Consider the following 21,682-nt stretch of genomic DNA (forward strand, 5'->3'; position numbering starts at 1 on the left):
AAAATCGGCATCCCATTCTTAACCTGATAAGGTTTAAAAGAGGCACTCTTGCAAAGTTTCAGCCTCCCAAGCCTAACGTTGTGGACACCCCCTCTATAATATAAGAACACAGACTCTATTATATTAAATACTAGCATAGGATTAACCGGCGTTGCTTAGCCAAAGAAAGAGTAGGACGTCACATTGACAATGTTTGAAATAATTGAACGATTATTCAGAAAATAGTTCTAAATAAAGAATTATTCTATTTTACTAATAAATATCATATGATCGTTTTGTTGTTGTCGAGAAGGATTCACATAATTATAATTTTCTCGCTACAATAATTACAATCGAGGAAGAAATTGACTATATTTTTTAGTACCCATACTAATCACACAATATCAATCTGGTTAAGTAAGATAATCCACAAAGTCTCATCATAGCAATCCCCCTCCCCTCCATAGTGTTAGTATTTGCTAATGTCACCTTAGTATTATTATTTAAAAAAAAAATTATGAGCTGGAAAAAAAAAAGTTACAAATAATAACGTTCTCGTAAAAATATTTCGTGGCAATAGGTTTATTTTTGGATATATTGCAAAAAAATATATTATAAAATGTTTTAGAAATTGAAATAATCTATTGTTATTATGTTAGAGTCTAAAATTTTATGCCCAAAATGCATCGTTTTGTGGGTGTTTTAATGGAAAATTGACATTTGTCAAAAAAATGAAAAAATTCTCTAAAAAAAAAGATTCAGAAAATGACAGATATTTCCAATTAACATCAATTTTAATTTGTCAAATTTATTTCAAAACAAATCTCCAGACAAATTTGTAAACACATTTTTCATTCACAAATCCAATATTTCAGTCGACGTTTTTTTTTAGACCTAAATAAAACGAAATTGCAATTTTCACGGATTCCTTTTTTTGACCCTAACTTTTTTGATTTTGAATAAATTTCGAAAGTATTGTTATTCGTATAGTAGTTTTTTGAGATGCCAATCACTTGTTGATTTATAATTCAACACCCTATCTCCTCTCCTTGAATTGCAAAAAATGATATATATTTTTTAGGTTAAGCATAAGCTTCCCTTTTATGGCCCAATCGATTATTGGCACTCTTGTCTTATCCTGACTAGGTTTGAAGGAGGCACCCATGCAAAATTTCAGCCTCCTAGGCTTGATTGCGTGGGCACACATAATGGACACACATAAACTCTATTCAATATATATGTTACGGGTAATGTGCAAAATGCCTGGCCAATCTATAAAATTTCCAATAAATTGGTCATTGATCATTTTAACCTCATTTACATTGCCAGGTAAATTAATTGTGAGTAAATTGATTAATTATTATTCAATTTATTGTAAGCAACTTGAACATAAAGGATTTGATTAAGATCCAATTTAATTGAAAATAATTTGAGAATCTAGTAAAGGAATGTCCAACTTGTGGATTGCAGGCATTATTGCGTCCCACTGAATGCTTAGGTGTGGCCTACTACTCATTCTCACTTAAAATATTGTTATTTACCAAAATTGTCGTAATATCACCAAAACGCGTAATATTTTAATGAAAGGCAGAACTTATTAATTTAAATTTCTTGAAAATGTATATATAAAACAAAACTATTACATTTAAAATTATTAGAAATTTTAAACCAAATATAAATAAAGGCCAAACTCATTTTTTTATTGTCAAACTACTAAAAAAAAGCTAAACTGGCAAGCCTGCTAGAGTCTCAGAAAATACGAGATACCGTCAAATATTTTTCAATGTTAGTACGTACTATGAGAGTTCTATGCGTTATTATAATATTGAGACAATTCTGCTAAAAATACTACTTTCAGTGAGAATGAGTTGTGGCCTTCTTCATACTCCAATAATATATTAGTTGCTTCAATTCACTCTGCAAAGTTAAAAACTTTTAAAAGGTTGTGATAAATGAATTTTTACTTGCTGTTGTCACAGACTCCAAATTTAATATAGAAAGGGTGTGTGGACAAACTTTGTTTTTCGAATGATTTTTTTCTTTCTATTTTTAAAAAGGATTGATCCTTTTTCTATTTTTTTGGTAAATATAAACTATGTACAGTGCAGGGCTTCCGTTCAAGAGTTGGGGCTTAAACAAGTGCCCTTTATAAATAAGTTATGTATTTAGCCACTATAACCAATAGTTTAAATGTAAATGCTATAATAATCATTATTTTCAATGGAGTGGATAAATCGAAGACTCTTATATTAGATGCTAAGCTAATTGTGTCATTAAAAAATTTTATAATATTACATTTGATATAATTTGACTGCTATGTTTTTGATAAAGTTATCAGTTGAAACATAAGGACACGAGGGAAGATGTTGAAAAAGTATCTGATCACCTCCCTATTATAATAATTTACATGTTTGTTGTCATACGTCGATTGTGTTACTTGTTTTCTTTTAATCAGTGTTCTAAACGTTGATTGGTTGAAATCATAGTAGATCATTCTGTTGTGAATAACTATCTAATAATAAATGAAAAGTAATTGTAAAGTTGAGAAGAATTGGCATTCTACGAACTGATATAACCTCTCTTTTTTTTTCTTTTCAGATAAAAAGTTAAGAGTTAGTATTAAGATAAGGACGTGAGGGTATTTGTATGTTATCCCTATTTAGATTATCTTAAACTGTCAATTGCCATAAGTTTTTTTAATTTCAATTCGTGCTGAATAGTTTCCCTAAAAAACAAATTTTTTTCTTTATAAATATGATTTAGATACTACGGAGTCATTTACCGATTTCACGGAAGTGGCTAAAAAAAAGAAAACATCAATTGCCAACAAACTATTATTGCTTATGAAAATACAAGTAGGTTTCTATAAAATTGCTAAAAATATATTGAAATGCAGGAACTTTACTGTATTTGTAAGTCATAGATAAGGTATTTTTTCAAATAGCCGTACGAAAATCTTAGTAAAATTTTAAATATATGTATGGCCGGAGCTATCAATTTATACACTTAATTAATAAAAATTAGCAACCTTTTAATTAGCTTTAGTGGTCCTTACTGAAGAAGTATCTTATCTCTATAAAAAAACAAAACCAAAACATAAGTTTACATGTTTTCACAGAAAGTGGTTGTACATAGATATATTATTTGAAATATAAATCAAGGAATAGGTATGATCATAGGTTTTATTAATAGATCAAGTAATTTAATTTTAATTATCATTTATCAACTTTTTTTCATTAAGTATTGCTCCTCAAAGCTACAGCACAACGAATATGTCCAGAACTACACTAGAAAAACTTTTTTCTCTATAAGATGTCGCTTTTTAAAAACAATAAATGACGTTACTCTATCATTTTTTCTCGTAACAAATACAATTTTTTCTTACCTTCATAAAATTTCCATTATTAATTCAATTAAATAGGGGAAATCATGGAAGCTGCATAGTTATTTGTAAAGCAATTCATGGCACTCTCAGCACTCCTAGAGACCAAGAAAGGTTTATTGTTTATTTTGCGTTGTTGTTGATGTTATAGTGTCTGCTCCTTGCCTTGAGCCTTCTACTTGCACCTACTTGAAACTACTAATATCATAACAAATATGATACAAATAATATACATAACTAACATAAGATCTGTATTATTCAAATATGAGCTTACATAATGTACATATGTCAACTTCATCATTGCAAATATACATTTTAAAAAATGCTTTCTTAAATGGCATATGGCCGATTAGGAAATATAGTTATTTTATTATTAATTATTATTTTTTTTATTCATTTGAAAGGTATATCAAGAACATGATGAAACAAGAAAGTACGCACTATATATGCACATTTATGAAAAACCATTCCTTTTTCTCAAAAGGGTAATACTTTTGGGTATGCTATTATTGAATTACTCTACTTTTTCAATAATTGATCAATTAGATTAAAGGGAACTCAATTTACGTTAACATTTGATTATATTCATGGATTCCTTGGGACAACTTTTTTGTAACAAAGGCATGGTGACATACTAATTATAAAAAGGCTTTCGAGTCATAATAATTCATTCAAATTTATAAAAATATTATCTCATCCCTGCAGTGCAAATCCTTCACATACCTCCACACAGTCCAATTACTGATATTGAGAGCCCTAAAATGCTTCCTCTTCGACTTGGCCGGACTTCACATGAAGACAGTGTCTACATCCTTTATGATCACAACTTTACGGCGCCCACCACTGCCAGGGACCTCTCGAAGCTCTGACAAGAAGTTATTATGTTTTTAATCTTGTAAACAAGACTCCAAGTGCACCCTACGACCTTCATTATCTTCTTGACATTCACTTGGGCGTTGAGCATATCAGACACTCTTTGCATTTTCCGCATATATATTGATAATTGTTCATTTTTTATTGTTTATTTACTGGTAAAAAACTTACTTTTAATAAAGCAACCTAGTATTTTAAAATATCAACTCTAAAGTAATCCAAATTGATTTAAAGTCAACTACGCGATTTTACCTTACACACTCAACATATATATATTCAAAGATATTTAAATCTTAACATATATTAGTGACTCTTTCTAGTTTGAACAAGCAAAAATAACTTTCTGCAAGTCCCATCATTTTTCATTGATGCCTTCTTGTAATACATTCTTTCATTCTTTGTAAAGTAAATAATACACACAAATAGTACAAGATAAATGTAGTTTCTATATCATTTGTTCAAAATATATGATCACATTTTATCCAACTTGACACACTATAATTTCTCACAATGGGAAAAAAAATTTACTGTATATTTAGTAGCACCATCTATAAGTATAAACTATACTAAAAACTCCCTCTTTCGGAGAAATATTTAGTCTTGTACCCGTACGTCCTACATGGTTGGTAATAAGTACAAAATACTTCTAAATATATTATAAATAAGTATGTATCATAATATACTTTTATCATTATTAAAAGAACAAATCTAATTAAGGTTTTTTTTTATTTTTCTTTCTCTTAAATATACATACTACGTCTGTATGTAGGTTCTTTATTTTTAAGACGATTTCAGGAAAGGGGGGAGGACAACAAAAAATAATCTTTTTTTACATTTATGAAGGTATAGGGATGTAACTTTTCAGTTACATAATAAGATTCTACTATTAAAGCTACAACCAGTTTCACAATGACTTTTTTATTATAACTATTTTTTAATTATATGAGTCCTTGCGGAGTTCTTGATTTTAAAAAAAAGAAGGCTGCGACAGAATATTCCATGTGGACATATTTAAGCACACAAATACACTTCCTTTATTGTATCTGGCAAATTTGCTTCGAAAAAAACAAACAAACCATTTTGTAGCCAATTCTTACAAACTATTGAATAATTAATTATTAGGAATTATTCCTTGCTGAAGAAGAGCCAATTCAAATTCAACCAATTTATGTTTAGAACACTAATTAGGGTGGAAAAAAAACAAAGTCAATTAGGTAATAACAAAACAAACATAAAAATTTTGTGTTAGTGAACTATCGCCTAGACATAGGTTAGGATTTTAATTTATCGAGCAAATGTTTGAAATTAGATTTAAATTTTGAATGAAGGAACAGCATTTACCAAACATGTCAAAAAATGTAAAATTTATAATATGTTTTTGTTTTAATTCCAAAAATTAATTGTACATGTTTAATATTTTCAGAAAAATACCTCTTTTTAAAGAGATTTTTTTTCCTCTGCCACAAAGTCGTGGATTCGATGAATACAAAACGAGTGATTGTTCTTCTTTTGTTTCAAGTTAACTGTGGCTTTTTAATCTGAAATATATATATATATATGTATAACATAATTACCATTAATGTACTTTGCAACCTTTTCCTCCAAAGAATACAGAAAGAAAAGCCTAAATCAGTTGGTATTTAACCAATTTATACCAACTATGGAGCCAATATATACTATTTTCAAGTTGTCTTGTAGTATTTGTGGTTCGAACAAAAATTTGGTTAGGTATCAGATTGACATATGGAAATATGGAAAAACGTTCCTTGAAAGTATTGGCAAAACACTAAAGGGAGATAAAGGCTACGGACCATTCAGACTTCAACGGATGAATAAAGATATAAGTACAGTCTTGAAAGAAAATGAAGCAGTTAATTGTGAATAAGCAGATTTTTTTTGTAATAATTAAATGATAGGAACAAAGTGGTTATCAAATTACTATCCCTTTGTAGTATATTCTATGGTAAAACATCGGAAAGGAGAATATGTTTTTATTGCAAAAAAAGATTGAAACCTTCAAAAAAATTGTTCGAGTGTACTCACTTAATTTCTTAATTAATTGAAGCTTGTTTTCCAACTTTAAACGGATAAGTCTAAAGCTTAAGGATTGTTCTTATTTTTACAAAAGTTGAAATCAAGATAAAATGAATTATATTACACCAAAAGTACAATTCTTTATATATTATTTTTAGAAATAAAAAAACACCATTATATGAGAATTTTATTGTAATAATACAAAATATTGTAACCAATATTCACAATGATTAAGATAATGTTTCTTTGCTAAATAAGACAACAAGCGAAAATATAGTTGTACTTTGATCCAAAAAAAAATGTCGATTTAAATCTTTTTTCTAAAAGAAGATCGATTTAAAAAAATCCTTTCAGAAAACGATTTTAATTTCTTAAACAAGAGTAGAAAATTTAAAAAAAAAAGATCGCCTATTTATAAATAGAGTTAATTTGATATTAATAGAAAAAACTTTTTCCCAAAAAAAAGGAAGTTATTTTTTAAAATGCAGAACATTTATAAAAAGTTATGTCCCTTAAAAAATCAGCGTAAATTAAAAAAAAAAATTTAAAAAATTTAAAACTGAAAGGGCCCTAAATCAAATAACGATCTGACTTTTTTTTCAATACAAGATTCTTAGTTCCTCTAACAAAGAGTCCTTTTTGTTATATACATTTTTGCTAATGTATAGTGGTCTAAAATTTACACTTGCACTCCCTTGTAAAAATTGTGCCACTTTGTCCCTCCTAATAAGAGGAGCAGACACAGAAAATTTGACAGCTTATAATAAAAATAATATGCATATTTTTACAAATGCATTTTATCTATTTATTTGCTAAATTGAACACAGTCAACAATGTCGATATTTATATTCTATGAAGCTCTTGTCCATATTTGATAATAAGTGGATATGTTTTCCTCGTATCCTAATCTAAAATAATAATAAAAATAACAAGAAAAAATATTCAACATGTTCAAAAACCCAAAGATGCAATATATATATATTAATTTCCATAACGTTTTCAAAAATATCATCAGCTTTGTACTTTAGGCAAATATTGATATACTTCAACAAAAATTTTACGAATATGTTTATTAGGTCTATACTTAAAAAGGTTAAGCCTTATCCATCAAATTTAAAAAAATTGTTGAGCACCTGTCTCTTCTTAATCAAAAAAATAAATTGTTTGTACAATTAGGCTTAAGGAAATTGTTGAGTTGTTTATTTCATCAAATATTGATTTGCTTTTAAATAGCCATTATAAAATATGATACTACATGCAAAACACCTGTGAGATTTCATGAATATACCTACATTATTATTTCTTGTATCAAAAATGACTTTACGGATTACATATACATCCAGACAAACTTTGCTTTAAAATTATATATATAATAGACTTACACATGAGAATCCTGTCAATCCTTCCTTCTGATACCTATTTTAATTATCCTCAATGAAAGTATTTGTTTTCGGGCTAGGTTAGTAAGGACTGTGTTTACTTCAAGGGATTTCGCCCCAGTCATAATGATGTAATGGCACTAAATTTGTCAAGATTAATATAGTAAAGTTTAGTTATATATTATTTAGAATAAATTTTCAAAAAAAAAACATATTTAACAAAATTGATATCTTGTATTGGTCTTTGTAGTATTTGCTTCTTGTTCAAAGAGATCCTCAAATAGAGAATGTTGAATAAAAACTAAAGTACATCAATATTATAAAATAAAGTGATGAACTGTCGATCACATTATTTATCTATTATGAATTTTGTTGGCTACAAGTCATTTTTTTGAGAATGGCAAGGAATTATTCTGGTACCTCTCAACAGTTTTCCAATAAATTGTATATTAATGTGAATCACCACTTCATAGCTAGAGTGGTTGTAACTGTTAAAAAGTTAGGCTAAATAATTATATATTTAGTAAATAAATAAGGATAAAATCTTTCAATTTTACCTTTTCAAGTATTATAGAAAATTAAGCAAAAATAAGATTTATATAATTGATGACTGATCGGTCTTATAGGTGGGCTGAAATCCACCCTCAGAAAACCTGTTCAAAATCTGTTTCTGTCTAATAAACATGCTTGCTATGAGGCGTAAATGTATAAAATAATAAAAATTGGAAGAAAATTGAAACTCCTGTTCCAACTGTCATCCTTTTACTGAGCGTTAGATATCTCAAATTTTCTTTAAATGAAGTAGTTTTGACTTTGATACAATTACTTCAAATAAATAAGGAAAATTATCAGTAATGTAAAGGATCAAAATTACAGGAAAAACAATAAAAACTGAACACATCATAACAAAAAGTTTACTTCTAACGCAAATTACTTTGACATTTCAACCTTTTTGTATCCATTATCTTGAAAAAAGTTGAAGACAAGTTATCAACTTTTTTTTTTACAATAATTTGCATTATAATATACAACTCCAACATATTTTTTTATATATCTTATGTTCCTATATTCATATTTATGTAAACTTATAAATAACAAAAAAAAAAAAAATTGGCAGCAGCTATTTTGATATTCGAGAATAAGAGCTCTCTCCCATTTTTAATCTATTTCAGATCTCCTACACTATTATATATTTATATTAAAATCAACATCTTACGGTAGAAAAATTAATGTAGCCAAATTAACTGTCCCGTTTTATAACATTCTTTTATAGGCAATGGGGTATGTCGCCCCTTTTGGTGCAGAGATGGGGGGATTTTTATTTTAAATCATATATTGTATACATAGATAAGATTTAAATATCTTTATTTCAACCAAATAAAATGATCATTCCTTTTTTACCAAAAAGAAAAGGAAAATGAGAAAAGGAAAGTGGATATGGAAAACTATTAATATTAACTGCATAAGTGGAACTTCTACATATATATCTCCAATATAAATCTATTTATATAAGTACTTAATACGGTATTGATAACTTTTGGGGCTAAGTCCCTACCCCCAAAGAATGAAATCTAACTTCGCCCTTGTTAATAATCATGATGTACACTTTTCACCCCACAATAACTAAACTATTAAAATTTTAGGACTATCTCCTGGGAAAAACATTTGAATTAAGCGAATAAAAAATAAAAAAATCATCTACTAAAAAAATGATGCAAGAATTAATGTTTTAATCTTTTCACATCTTTATGATTTTGCTTTATTCATGGAATTATTATTATTATTTTTTTGTGAAAAATAATATTTAAAGTAGCAGACAATACACTTTTTGTAGGAAAATATGATTACATTACATACATACACTATTAATTATGATTGTGGCTAGATAAGACGATTAAATTAGATATTATAATTCAACAACTATGAAAGGAAATTGTAGTGGGGAAATATTCATAAACCCATTGAGACATAAACAAAAGTAAGGTTAAGAGGTAGACTTAAGGTATTTTTTTATTTAAAAAAATGCTGATATTAAAGAAAATAATGTACACAAGTCCTATTATTATGAAGTAGTTTAATAGAAATGACGCAATCTAATGATGTAAAAACCTTTTTGAAAATGAAATTTTTTTGGCTTTCTGTATTTACCAACTATTTAAACATATTTGAATTCAATAAGTTATATATCCAAATTGTATAATGATCAAGAGGTATATATTATACCTAGAAAATTATAAAAATTAATAGAGTATTTAATTGTGGATAAAACTAGAATAACTAATTTCATCAAAGTGATATGATTTAAGACCAGATCTAAGAAAAAAGTAATAAAATGGGATTGGAGCAAAAGTGTATCAAAAGTAATATTGTATAAAGTTATGATTTATCGATGGTTCATTTTTTCAAAATCAAGATTTTCATAATTAAATTTTACATTTTAGTAATAACAATTTTTCCAAAATCCCCAAGAAAAACAGTGTTACAATTTTTAGTAATGAAAGTTATGGAGTATCCTATCGGCCAATGGCCATATTAGAATAATTAACAAATTAAAAATAGAAGATATCACTTTAATTTTATTAAAGATAGAAAAAAAATATTTTAATTTTATACTATCTTATAATTAAAGATGTCATTATATTATGTACATACGTGGTGCGTCAATAAAAAAAGAATTTTCTAATACATTCGAGAAAAGGAGAAAATTCCAATAATTATTTTAATTCATATATATTAGATTGAGAAAAAAGTAAATTCATATTTCCCACCCCTTTTTTTAACTAAGTATATCTTGTTCATTCTTGGTCCCATCGGATAATTTGATAGAGTGTTGTAAAGATGTGAGTGTTTACTACAAACACTTTTTTACAGTATTGCACTTGGCCAATTCAGTCTTGAATTATTGAACAATTCTTTTAAAGATTAAAATATAGCAAAAAATACAAAATTAATTTTTCACCAACCTATTACATACAGATCAATATTTCATAGACATATTTAAGCCAATGACAGACTTTGTATTCAAATTTCCAGGATGATTTAAGGTACTTCAGAATTTTAAAAATGGCTTAAAAACCTTTTTTTAAATTAGAGACACATATATCGGCTCCAAAATGGTTTTTCAAATAAAATCTCTCAATATCTTATTCTATTAATGGGATGATCTACTTTCACTACTTCAGTAGGATCTCCAAAGTATTAATTCGAATAATTTGTTGATAGAAATTGACTATAATTTGTCTAAGAATACAAATCAAATTTAATTTTGGAAAACTAATTATAGGTTGAATTTGTATTGACAGACCACGTATTTGTACAAAAGTAGAAATGAGAATTTACTATGATGTAAATACGTATGTTATACACTAAAATGTATCTAATATTTACAAACGACTTCAAAGAGTACGGATTAAAACACTTTAAATTACACGTAAAGCCTTTATTTAGGATGAAAGCAGTATGAAAAGGATACGGGATTTTTATCTTTTTTGAAGCATTTATCTTTTTTTAACATTTAGATGATGTGTACAAGTTGTTATTTTGTTAGATTTGTAGCGTGTTCAAGCTATTCCTGACTACCTTCATTTCATTTTTATCTATTAAATTTAGTTATTTATTTCTTATTTACAAGCAATATAGCTGTGCCACATAACTTGCATATCATAGTAATTTTCAATGAAGTTGTCAACAATGTCATCATCAATATTGCAATCATTTATTGATAAGCCGATAATTGTTTTATCCTCCTCACAAGTAATAAAAACTCCTAATTTATACTGAATAAATAATTATTAATCTCATTTTTTGGTTGTAACTTGTACTCATTATATTTTGTACAAAATGGTAACTTGTGAAAGACATATACTGGGTGGAAACTTGAAACTTGCAAACTTGGAAAGAAAAAAGAAAATAGCCTAGCAACAAAAAGTCTTTTTATTTTTTTCTGATACATAGCCAATGTCAAATTGATTTATTATATTGGCCGCCACTGGCTTCACAAGACTCTTTATCGAAAAAGTTGCAATTATTACAAATGAAGTTCGGGTCCATGGAACTCTACTCTTTGTCGATGGAGGTAGCAAGGTGCTCTTTTTTGGAAGTTTTCATTCCTCTCTATGGCTCTGTAGATTGTTTTACGATCCATTCCCGTCAGTCTGATTGTTGGAATGTGACCTACAAGAAAAATATCCCTAAGCTTTTAATTTCGCTGCGATAAAGAAATCAAAAAGCAGCATGTGCTTTATATACATGACTACCTATACAATAATTGACAGTTCTAATGTCCAATCACCAAACCTCTCGAATCAATATTATAAAAGTGTGTAAGTTTCAAGTTTCCACCTTTTCATCCATATAAAATGGGTTCATTATTGAAATGGAGTAAGCAAATTAATGAAGAAAATGCAAAGTTGTGTGACAAATATATTATATAAGTCTTGAAATGGCACAATAATAATTTATGAAAGGGGCTAATTATAATATAAGTACGCAGGTAGGTGGAGGGACAGGGTTTGAAATTCAAAGTACACAACCAAGAATACCGTATGTATATTAAATATTGCAAATGCAAAAATAGGGATGGGGCGAAAAAGGACAAAAACTTGTAAGAATATACTTTGTACATTGCCCCAAATTAACTTTGAATTTTGAAAATGAACCATCACACATATTAAATCTTAAATTGTGTAATTAAAAAAAATGATCTTAACAAACTTTTCTCCGGTTATTTCAATATATGTATGTATTAATCTTAATCACCACTTTAAAATATAAAAGTATAAAAAAAAACAGAGCCCAAGGAAAAACAACAATAATAAAATGAACCTCATTTTGCATTGTCTTATTTATGAATCTACATAAATGCAAGTATGAAATAGCAAATTGGCAAATATATTTGTTTATCTAAGCATTATAAAAAGCATACTACTATAGAGTTATTTTTTTAATCTCAAGTAAATAAAATGTGCTTATTTTTAAAATTTGATCTTAAGGTGTTGTTTAAAGGATTAATAATATATTATACCTTAGCAGAGGTGAGAACTTGGTTTTGAGTGCTTATTTTGAAGACTATGCAACGTGATTTGATTTTGATAGTTAGCTAATACTGAACTCCATAAAATTATTAACTTAATGGACCCTATATTATAACTATGGATTTCAGATGAACTTAAAAAAATCTGAGGACTCGAAATTGAATCAATGAAAATATTTCTGGACTTGTCGCCTTCATTACATTAAAAAACTTATCAATGCATTGAATCTTGATGTTGAAATTAATGGATTCAATAGCAACTATCTCTCTAGATATATAAAATTGTTGTCTACAAACGATAAAATTATATTAATTATCTTATATTAGGTTTATTCTACTTAGAATACTATTGAATTTTGCTGGGAAAAAACTTATGGATGCAAGAACAACAGGAAATACCCAAAAGTATTGTACTTTTTCATAACTAAAAGTGTTCTGAGCCACTATAATGGATATAGTCGTCATGATACCCATTGCTAAGGTCAATTCCTGAATAGCAATAAATTATTCTACAGAATTTCATAATGCATTTACGAAAATTGGATATGAAACTGTTGCTATTATAGTAGATGCTCATTCAGTCAAAGTATTTTTTGACTAGAGGGAGTATGGAAAGAGTACTTTAACTTTCTATATCTTGAATCTTTAATGGACAATTGAACAAAAAAATTCTAGTCATCGATGCTATTCATTTTTCCCTAAATTTATATAATAAATTTGTCAACAAGAAACAATTTTGATTGTTATCTTATGAGTAGTAATTAGTTGATTGTTCATGGAGAATTTAGTTATAGTTAGTTACTTAAGAGTTTATTACTGTATACCGTATACATACACACACATATAATATTATATCAATATAATAGAATTGTATAATAAATGCATAAGATAAAGAGCACGGGGTATATGCGCTACAACAGTAAATGTTGTTTCCTATATACATAATTATTTTAAATTATAATTTTCTTCAAAAATTGATTTCATTTTTTTACATTTCATTAATCTTAAAAAACGAAGTACTTCATCCTTTTCTTCAGAGGCTTCATATCTTTCGTACGATAGTGATGGGCATCTATTGATTAGGTGATCTGCAGTCTGTAATTCTTCCATGCAGACATTGCACGTTGCACTTGTTGATTTCCATTTACTTAAATGTGCGAGAAAGGGACCATGGCCGGTGTACGCTTGAACTATAAGTTTCATGTTTCCACGTTCATATTTGAGACTCTTATCTTGAGGCATTGCTAACATCAATTGGGTGTGTTTCATACTTTGGTCTCTTCTGTATCTTTTACACCAGGCAACATAGAAGAAGCCGTTTATTTTTTCTTTATGTAACTTGGTGATACTCCCACCAATTTCTTATTTTGACTCTTCACGCCTCTCTTTGCTAGATAATCTGCGAATTCGTTTCCTGTGCTATCACAATGGCCCTTGCACCAATCTAGGTAAATATTTTTCGTTTTCTTTCCTTCATATAGAATTTTTTGACACTTTTGGACTTCGCCACTCTTGGTAAATGGGTTAAGGATGGCAGCAATAGCTGATTGGGAATCAGATCGTATTACAACATCTCCTGATGGTTTTTCCATTCGAGTAAGCGCTTCTACTGATCGTGCAATAGCAAAGACCTCTGCTTGGAAGGCAGTGGCTTCTTTATTTAATGATACATTGGATTGATGAAGTGACGTATCACCTCGAGTAATTACCATCCGGCACCAGTATTGCCTTCTTCATCTTTTGATCCATCTGTATATATAATAATGTCAGGCCCGTTTACTTCTTGGTTCTTTATCCATGTACGACTACCTTTGATGTAATCAGTGGATTGATTTAATTGTAGTTCAGTGATTATTTTATCGCTGGAGAAGCGATGTCGACGACGTGTAAGAAGGTTACCAATTCCTACCCAATGTATCTACAAGGAAGTGTCTTGTTCACCATCTGGACTTCGTTGCTTGAGATTGAAGAAACAGGTCTAGGGGAATTATACCTAAGACGGATTCCATTTTGGCTGTCAGCGTTGATCGAAGTGTTTGGGTCATTGCCAGAAGTACTTTTCTTCGAATTTTGTTAAGTATCTTAATGGTGTTTTTCTTTGTGGTAATTGAATGTCCCCATATGAGGCATCCATAGGAGGTAATTGGCCTATATTATTGTTTCGTACAGCCAGAGAACTTTTTCGGAGGTTAACATTTTTGTCCTATGATTGCCTTTACCATGTTCCATATACGAGACACCTTGGCAGCTTTTTCTTTAAGGTGTTCCATCCAAGTAAGACCTTGATCAAAAACAACCCCCAAGTATTTCATTTGTGTTGAAAATTCAATTTCTTTACCACCCATTTCTAATCGTGGAAAGTATTTTGATCTTAATTTATATGCTTTTGAGAAGACGATTGCACTAGACTTTGCTGGGTTAAAAATAGGACCATTCATTTCGCCCCACCTCAAAACCTCATTCATTGCTTCTTGCATTTTGTTGACAAGGGAGAGATGATGTTTTCCACTTATCAACAAAACAAAATCGTCGGCATAACCCACTGCCCTAACCGGTCCACTAAGGAATTTCGTCAGCAAGGAGTCTATGACGATGTTCCATATCAATGGTGAAAGAACTCCCCCTTGGACCCTTCCACACTTTGGAGTGATAGGAACTTTTTCACTTTTCAACTCAGCTGTAACCGTTCGAGTACTGAGAAGGGTTTTATACCAGGATCGGACACTCTCGGGAAGACCAAGTTCGTTCATTGCTGAATCTGCTTATTGAAATCACAAATAGTCGAATGCACCCGTGCAATCAAAACTGACAGCAAGTGTACACTGTCGTTGATATATTGATTTTTTAACTACGTCAGTCACCTGTGACAAAGCTGTCTCAGTTGAAAGGCCTCTTGTGTACGCATGCTGAGAGTGAAGCACTGGGATTGTTTCTTCAATATTCCACTGCACGATTCGTTCAAGTCCTTTGAGGAAGAAATTTGATAATATAATTGGTCTAAAGGACTTAGCTGAACTGTAGTCATCCTTTCCAGGTTTTGGTAAAAATATTACTTCCATTTCTCGCCAAATGTTTGGGGTGTATCCAGTACTGAGAACAACTTGATACAGCTTTGAGATATACTCGACTATATTGTCCCCAAGCTGTTGTAGTACAATTAGTTTTAAACCATCTGGTCCCGAACTTTTGTAAGGGTCAAAGGAGTTAAATGACTCTCTCACCCTATTAGTGTCTACACAGTCAATATCAAAGTTTGTGACCAGCAACGGTGCCCCAAGGACACTATCTATTGAACAGTCAGGGAAGTGAGTCTCCATCAGTAATTTCAATGATTCATTGGGTGACTGTGTATAACCCCGATCCTTTCTAAGGAGACCAATAGAATTTAAAATAGAGTTTTGACTTCGGATGAGCTTAGCAATGTCTTTGGGACTTTCCACTTTGGTGCAGAAATTTCTCCATGATTCTTTTTGCTCCTTCCTGGGGCTGCTCGATATTAATTTCTTGTGGTAAGGTATTCTTCTCTACTTGAGCTATAATTACGCTTTGACTCGAGTTTGTTAAGTTTGTACCTTAGGGTGGCAAGATATTTTGTCCACCATGGTACCGACTTTGCTTTCATTGTTCTCCGTACAGGAAAAGCAAAATCAAGCGCTTTTTCTATTATTTTGATCAGTGATGCTGTACATTGGTCAATTGTATTCACATTAGGGAGCATTTCAGGTAAAAAATCTTTTTCTGAGTGCAACCTAAAGGTATCCCAGCAGGCTCTCTTGAGATTTCTTGATCGATCAGTAATTGGTTTACACCCCCCCAAAATTAAAAAACAAGTACCGATGGTCCGACATTGAAGGCCAAAGATCTACATGCCATCCTGTGACCTCAAATTTTTTGAAGGCATAATGATTCACTAAAGTGATGTCTATGGTCGAACTGGCTCGTTGAGTAACAAATATTGGTTCATTTCCCTCATTTATGACTACAAGATTATTTTCATCTATAATATTCTCAAGAGTTTCTCCCCGTGTGTCGGTATATTTACTACCCCACAGATGGTTATGTGCATTAGAGTCCATGGCTAGGAGAAGTTGCTTTTGCTTACATTCACAATGATTAATGAGAGTTAACAATGTTTCTTCCTCAATAGACAGCAACTGATCAAGATAGACCACACATATATACGTAATTGAATCCTCAATATTTAGACATACGGTACAAACATCTTTGTTAGAAAATTCTGGGACAAACCACACATTCAATTTATCGGATGTTCTTATGCATGTCCTTGAATGTATTCCAGGTTTACTGTGAATAGTGTATCCACTTAAGTAAAGACTTTTTGTTGACCCTTTGATGATATAAGGTTCAGTTATCATGGTTATCTGAGATGTTTTCAGTTTGAGTTCAGCATTTGCTGCTTTTGAGTGCTGTGTGTTGATGTATGAACAGCTTATCTTATAATCGTCTGGAGTTTCCATCACGGTTCTGAAGAACTGAGTACCCTATTTCTCTTCTTTTGTTCTTCTTCGGAACTCTCAAATCCTCTTTTAGGATTCTTTCCAGACTTTATATTGGGACACATTTTCCTTGGAAGATCCGATCTCTTTCTCAATACCCTCTTCCAATCTTCTCTGAGGGGGTCGTCCTTCAGCACTATAATTATTTATGTCAAGGATTGCCCCTGATTGTTCTTCACTTGTCTTCACAATGATGGCGTATTCTCCGTTTCTTTCCTCTTCCAGACATTGATCAATCTTATTGAGCTTAGTTGTAGATTCATCAGCTTGTACATGTTCGACAACTGTTACTTCTTCTTTCGTAGAGTCTACGTCGATATTATGACTACTGGCTCTTATGGTTCTTTCTTTTTCTTCTCTGTTCAATTCACTTTCTTCTTCCCTCCTTACAGTTTCGTTGGTATCCTTCATTTCAGCGATACCTTTTATTCTAATAGGAAGTCCTAATTCTATCCTGAAATTTCTTTCAAACTCCCAATATGGAGTGTTCTTTATGGCCGTGCACAATACTTTAATGTGTCCATATTTTAAACATTTGAAGCACTGTACTTCTTGCATTTTTGAAGATAACTTAACTTTTCTACCATTCACGGGAATTATTGCAGGGAGTTTTTTATTCAACTTAATTTTTATTCTCAATTTTCCAGGCAGCAATTTGTTAAAATTTTCAAGAATCTCCTTTTCTTCTTCATCCTCAGACACTCTTCTATGGTTGATACTTTCTATTTCTCCAATCAAATCTCCAAATCTGCTCAGAATCTCTTTAAGACTCCCAACATTCGTTTCTGAGCCATTATTTACAATAACTTCTACGGGGGTTTAAATTTCTCTTAATCCCTTTAAGCCTCTAATTGTAAAACCAACTTCATCATTTATTTTAGTTAAGCCAAAAATATGCTTAAATTTAACAATCATGTTGATCCGAATTTTTGTTGTAATAACAATATACCCGGCCCCGCTTTTACATTCATTACATCTCTTTATTTCATCCCAACTGAGTTTAAGATCATCAAATATTTTCTTATAATCTTTAGGGCTGGGAATAAATCCTCTAACTGTATTTCCTTTACTATCCCTCCAATCCAAGCAAAAAATTTCCCAGAAAGGATTGTCACTGATCTTTTTGTTTGTTTTAGATTATCTTCCTTCTTTCATTGTTTTGAATTGTTCTTCATGACTTCTAGTAACGTCAGAGTATGACATATCGATATCTTGTACATTGCACGCTATTTTCGCTCTCTTATTACTACCGCCAGTTTCTTCTTTTTCTTTTCCCTCCTCAGATGACACAGCATTTTTCATATTATCATTTCTTACTTTTGAATCTCCGTGATTAGTGGCCTCCCAGTGGCCTTCCGGCAATTTTGGGATGACATTCCCTTAGGAACCAAGTCCCTCGGTTTCTATAAACACTTTTGTCTCAAGTTAACTTATAAACACTCTAAACAAATAATTTTAAACACAGAGCACTTAGTCACACGTCTATCCTTTTTTCTTCTTGATTCTGATTTCGAGAATTTAGTTATATTGAGGATAAATTTATTAAATGGAGGTGGGCCTTTGCATAAAAGTTTCTCCTTAACACATAAAAAAATTTAACATCAATTTATACGTGTTAATTTTTAAATGAATCAACTCTTAGACAAATTGATCATTATACTACGAAGAAACCAGAAAGTCCCAGATATATAAATACTTTTGAAAGTTCCAAGGACACTTTTTTGGAACTGAGTGAACTCTTTTTATGTTAAGAAAAAGCCTCTTTTAAACTAATTATCCCATTTCCATTTCAAATGGATAAAAAATATATATCTTTTTGCAAGGACGCAGGTTCTAAAGAAATTAACTCCAGATGCCTTTTATGCCATTCTTCAAACTTCGTTGGGTCTGGTAGCTATACTTCTTTAAAAATTCAATCCAAATCCAAAAATTGACTCCATAGAGCGTAGATTGTGGTTGTGGAGACAACTTGGAGGTTGAAATTATTACAATATTTGGCACCAGTTTTTGAAAAAAGAAAAAAATACGCCTGTTTCTATTCTTAAGGACATAAATAAATTCCCATTTGCAGGAAGTTTTGTAGGACAAAAAGTTTGAAAGGTTTGATTAAATTGATTAATCAAAATGTTAACTTTAATATCATATGATTGCTACTTGGCTATTGATTTTCCATCAGGATGAAATAACCTATTTATTACGCTAGTGGCTATGCAACTCATACCATCTTTAAACGGTAAGACAACCATGTTGCCAAAAATTTCTAGCTACACCAGGGGGAAGTGGATTTAATTATAGCAGATTCGGAAGTTGTTGAAAATTTTTTAAATAGTATTTATAGAGGCGGCCTCAAAAAGCTAAAAGGCACAATGTATTTTTATGTTCATATATCTAGAAATTACTTCATTACACTTTCTCTATCCCGAAAAACCCATTTTGTACTTTAATGACCAAATGTCATCCCAGATCAGTTTTCTTAAAGGCTGATAGAAAAAAAAATATTTATCTAATTTGACTTGGTTCAATGATTACACAGAGGAACATGCATTTTGTAAAAATGAATTCAACACCAAAATCAATTTATCTTTGAGTGCAGAATCTAAAACTGATCTCAGTTTTTCTTTCAGTCATTTGAATTCCGAAATATTTTGGATTATAGTAATTTGGGACCATTATCGTTTAGAGTCATTTTTACTGTTAAAACAATCCCAAATTAAAAGTAGGACAAATAAAACTTATGTCAAAAAATTTAACGTCATTTAACGGATAAATTAAACCCAAATTATTATCTTCTGATAAGATGTAAAAATTAAAAGTCTAACTTTAATTTCAGAAAGAAAAATAACAAGTTACATTGAAGAGATTAAATTTTTTTTTAAATGTCACAGTTCAGAATTCGGTATGTCATACCTTTAAAAATATTTTACCTAATTCAGCAATATGAGTGGTTATTCCGGCTAGAATAGAATTTGAAGAAATTTGCTAAAATTTTAAAAAAAGCAACATGCAAGTGTGACAATTACCCTTAGTTTTCCTGATGCAAAATTCCAAATTTATTATATTTCTCTTTTGTTTAATTATAACCACTTTTGGATCATCAAAATATCACATTATATCTTTGTGTGCCGTGTAGGAATTTATAAATAATAAGAGAGATTTATGAAACTGCCTTCGAGAAACAAATACTGACATACTTAATGCGCACATGGGTAGAGAGAATCATTGTGCAACAGTAGAGGCTTGAAACAAATAACATATATATATATATATATACTCTATATACATATTGTCTCGTTTGACAAGTTTGGATATTTATGATACCTGCAAAGAAATTGTAATAAGAAAGTATGGAAAAGAACATAACTTATTTTCTATTATTATGAAAGAATGATATAGAAAAAAATATAACATAATGAAAAAATTCCTCACTGAAATATTTTCTCTTTTTTTTGTTATTATTATTGTTTAGTTAATATACTGTATACTGTAGAGAGATAAAGTAATATGTACATTCATATGGTAGACTGTATATATTCCATTTTTGTTATTCTAATATCGTCTTTAATATTTTAAAAAATCTTGAATTGGGTATAACATTTTAATATATGTATATTGAAATATTTACATAGATACATTCGTCTTGAAGGGATGCATCTGTAATGGAGGAAAAGAAAATTAAATGATAAAATTGTGTTTCTAAAAATTGTTGGATTCTTTTTACGTGAAATGGTATAAAAACCCATCCGTAGACGTGTCTGTCATTACAACAATATTTGACGACAACAGGAAAGATGATCAGTCAAAGCCAATATTGACAAAAAACTTGTCATTAATGAAAATATCATGAAGTAGATATCTAATATATTTTTTGGTGTGCAGTAAGTAACCTTTATATGTTCATTAAAATTATTTAAATGTGATAGGTACTACAAAAACTCCAGAACTTGACGGTAATTTGTTTCGAAAGGAGGGTTGTGAATAGATACAGAACAAGGTAAGAAAATATCATCAGGCTAATTGCTACTTTGTTTTAAGGACGTAACATCCCCAAGCAAGTCATTCTAGGTTACATACCCATCATATTAATGAATTTGCATCTGTAATTCAAGTTTTGATATAAATTACCTGATATGATATATAAACAAGGTGGGTTTTAAGGGATTTAATAGCAGGCAAGTACTTGAGCTCTGCGTAAATAAGGCTTTGCAAATTACAAAATATCTTTCCTAAAAAAGTTAAATTCCATGTTAAAAAGTTATGTCCCATAATGCTTACATATTTATTTTTTTGCCTAAAGCCATACTTATGAACATAATTTTACTATTTTTATTATAAATTAATTGTTTGTTGTCTTCTATTTTCTTTAGGAATAAATTTTTCAATAAGAGTAGATAATGCTCAAATAATATCATATTATATGTTTATTGATATTAGATATAATAGAAATCTTTCTAAGAGTAGATAATGCCCGATTTAGATGTAAGCTGAT

General features: G+C 29.9%; 1 protein-coding gene across 1 annotated transcript; it reads right to left on the bottom strand.

Moving 5' to 3' along the window:
* Positions 1-15,450: 15,450 nt before the first annotated feature.
* LOC139905916 (uncharacterized) lies at positions 15,451-17,157 on the bottom strand. Its single transcript, XM_071889974.1, has 2 exons — positions 16,514-17,157; positions 15,451-16,045 (listed from the first exon to the last, which is right to left on the bottom strand). Exons 1-2 carry the CDS (start codon positions 17,155-17,157, stop codon positions 15,451-15,453), a joined length of 1,239 nt encoding a protein of 412 aa, XP_071746075.1.
* Between the last annotated feature and the right edge of the window lie 4,525 nt (positions 17,158-21,682).

Source organism: Lepeophtheirus salmonis, chromosome 1, assembly GCF_016086655.4.
Source record: "Lepeophtheirus salmonis chromosome 1, UVic_Lsal_1.4, whole genome shotgun sequence".
NCBI classification, from domain to species: domain Eukaryota; kingdom Metazoa; phylum Arthropoda; class Copepoda; order Siphonostomatoida; family Caligidae; genus Lepeophtheirus; species Lepeophtheirus salmonis.

Bases quoted from the DNA above. Each gene is read 5' to 3' on its own strand.
- LOC139905916 (XM_071889974.1), bottom strand. From the start codon at position 17,157: ATGGAAACTCCAGACGATTATAAGATAAGCTGTTCATACATCAACACA. The intron at 16,046-16,513 runs GTACTTGTTTTT...TGGTCTCCTTAG, and splicing joins CCTTCAATGTCGGACCATCG to AAAGGATCGGGGTTATACAC.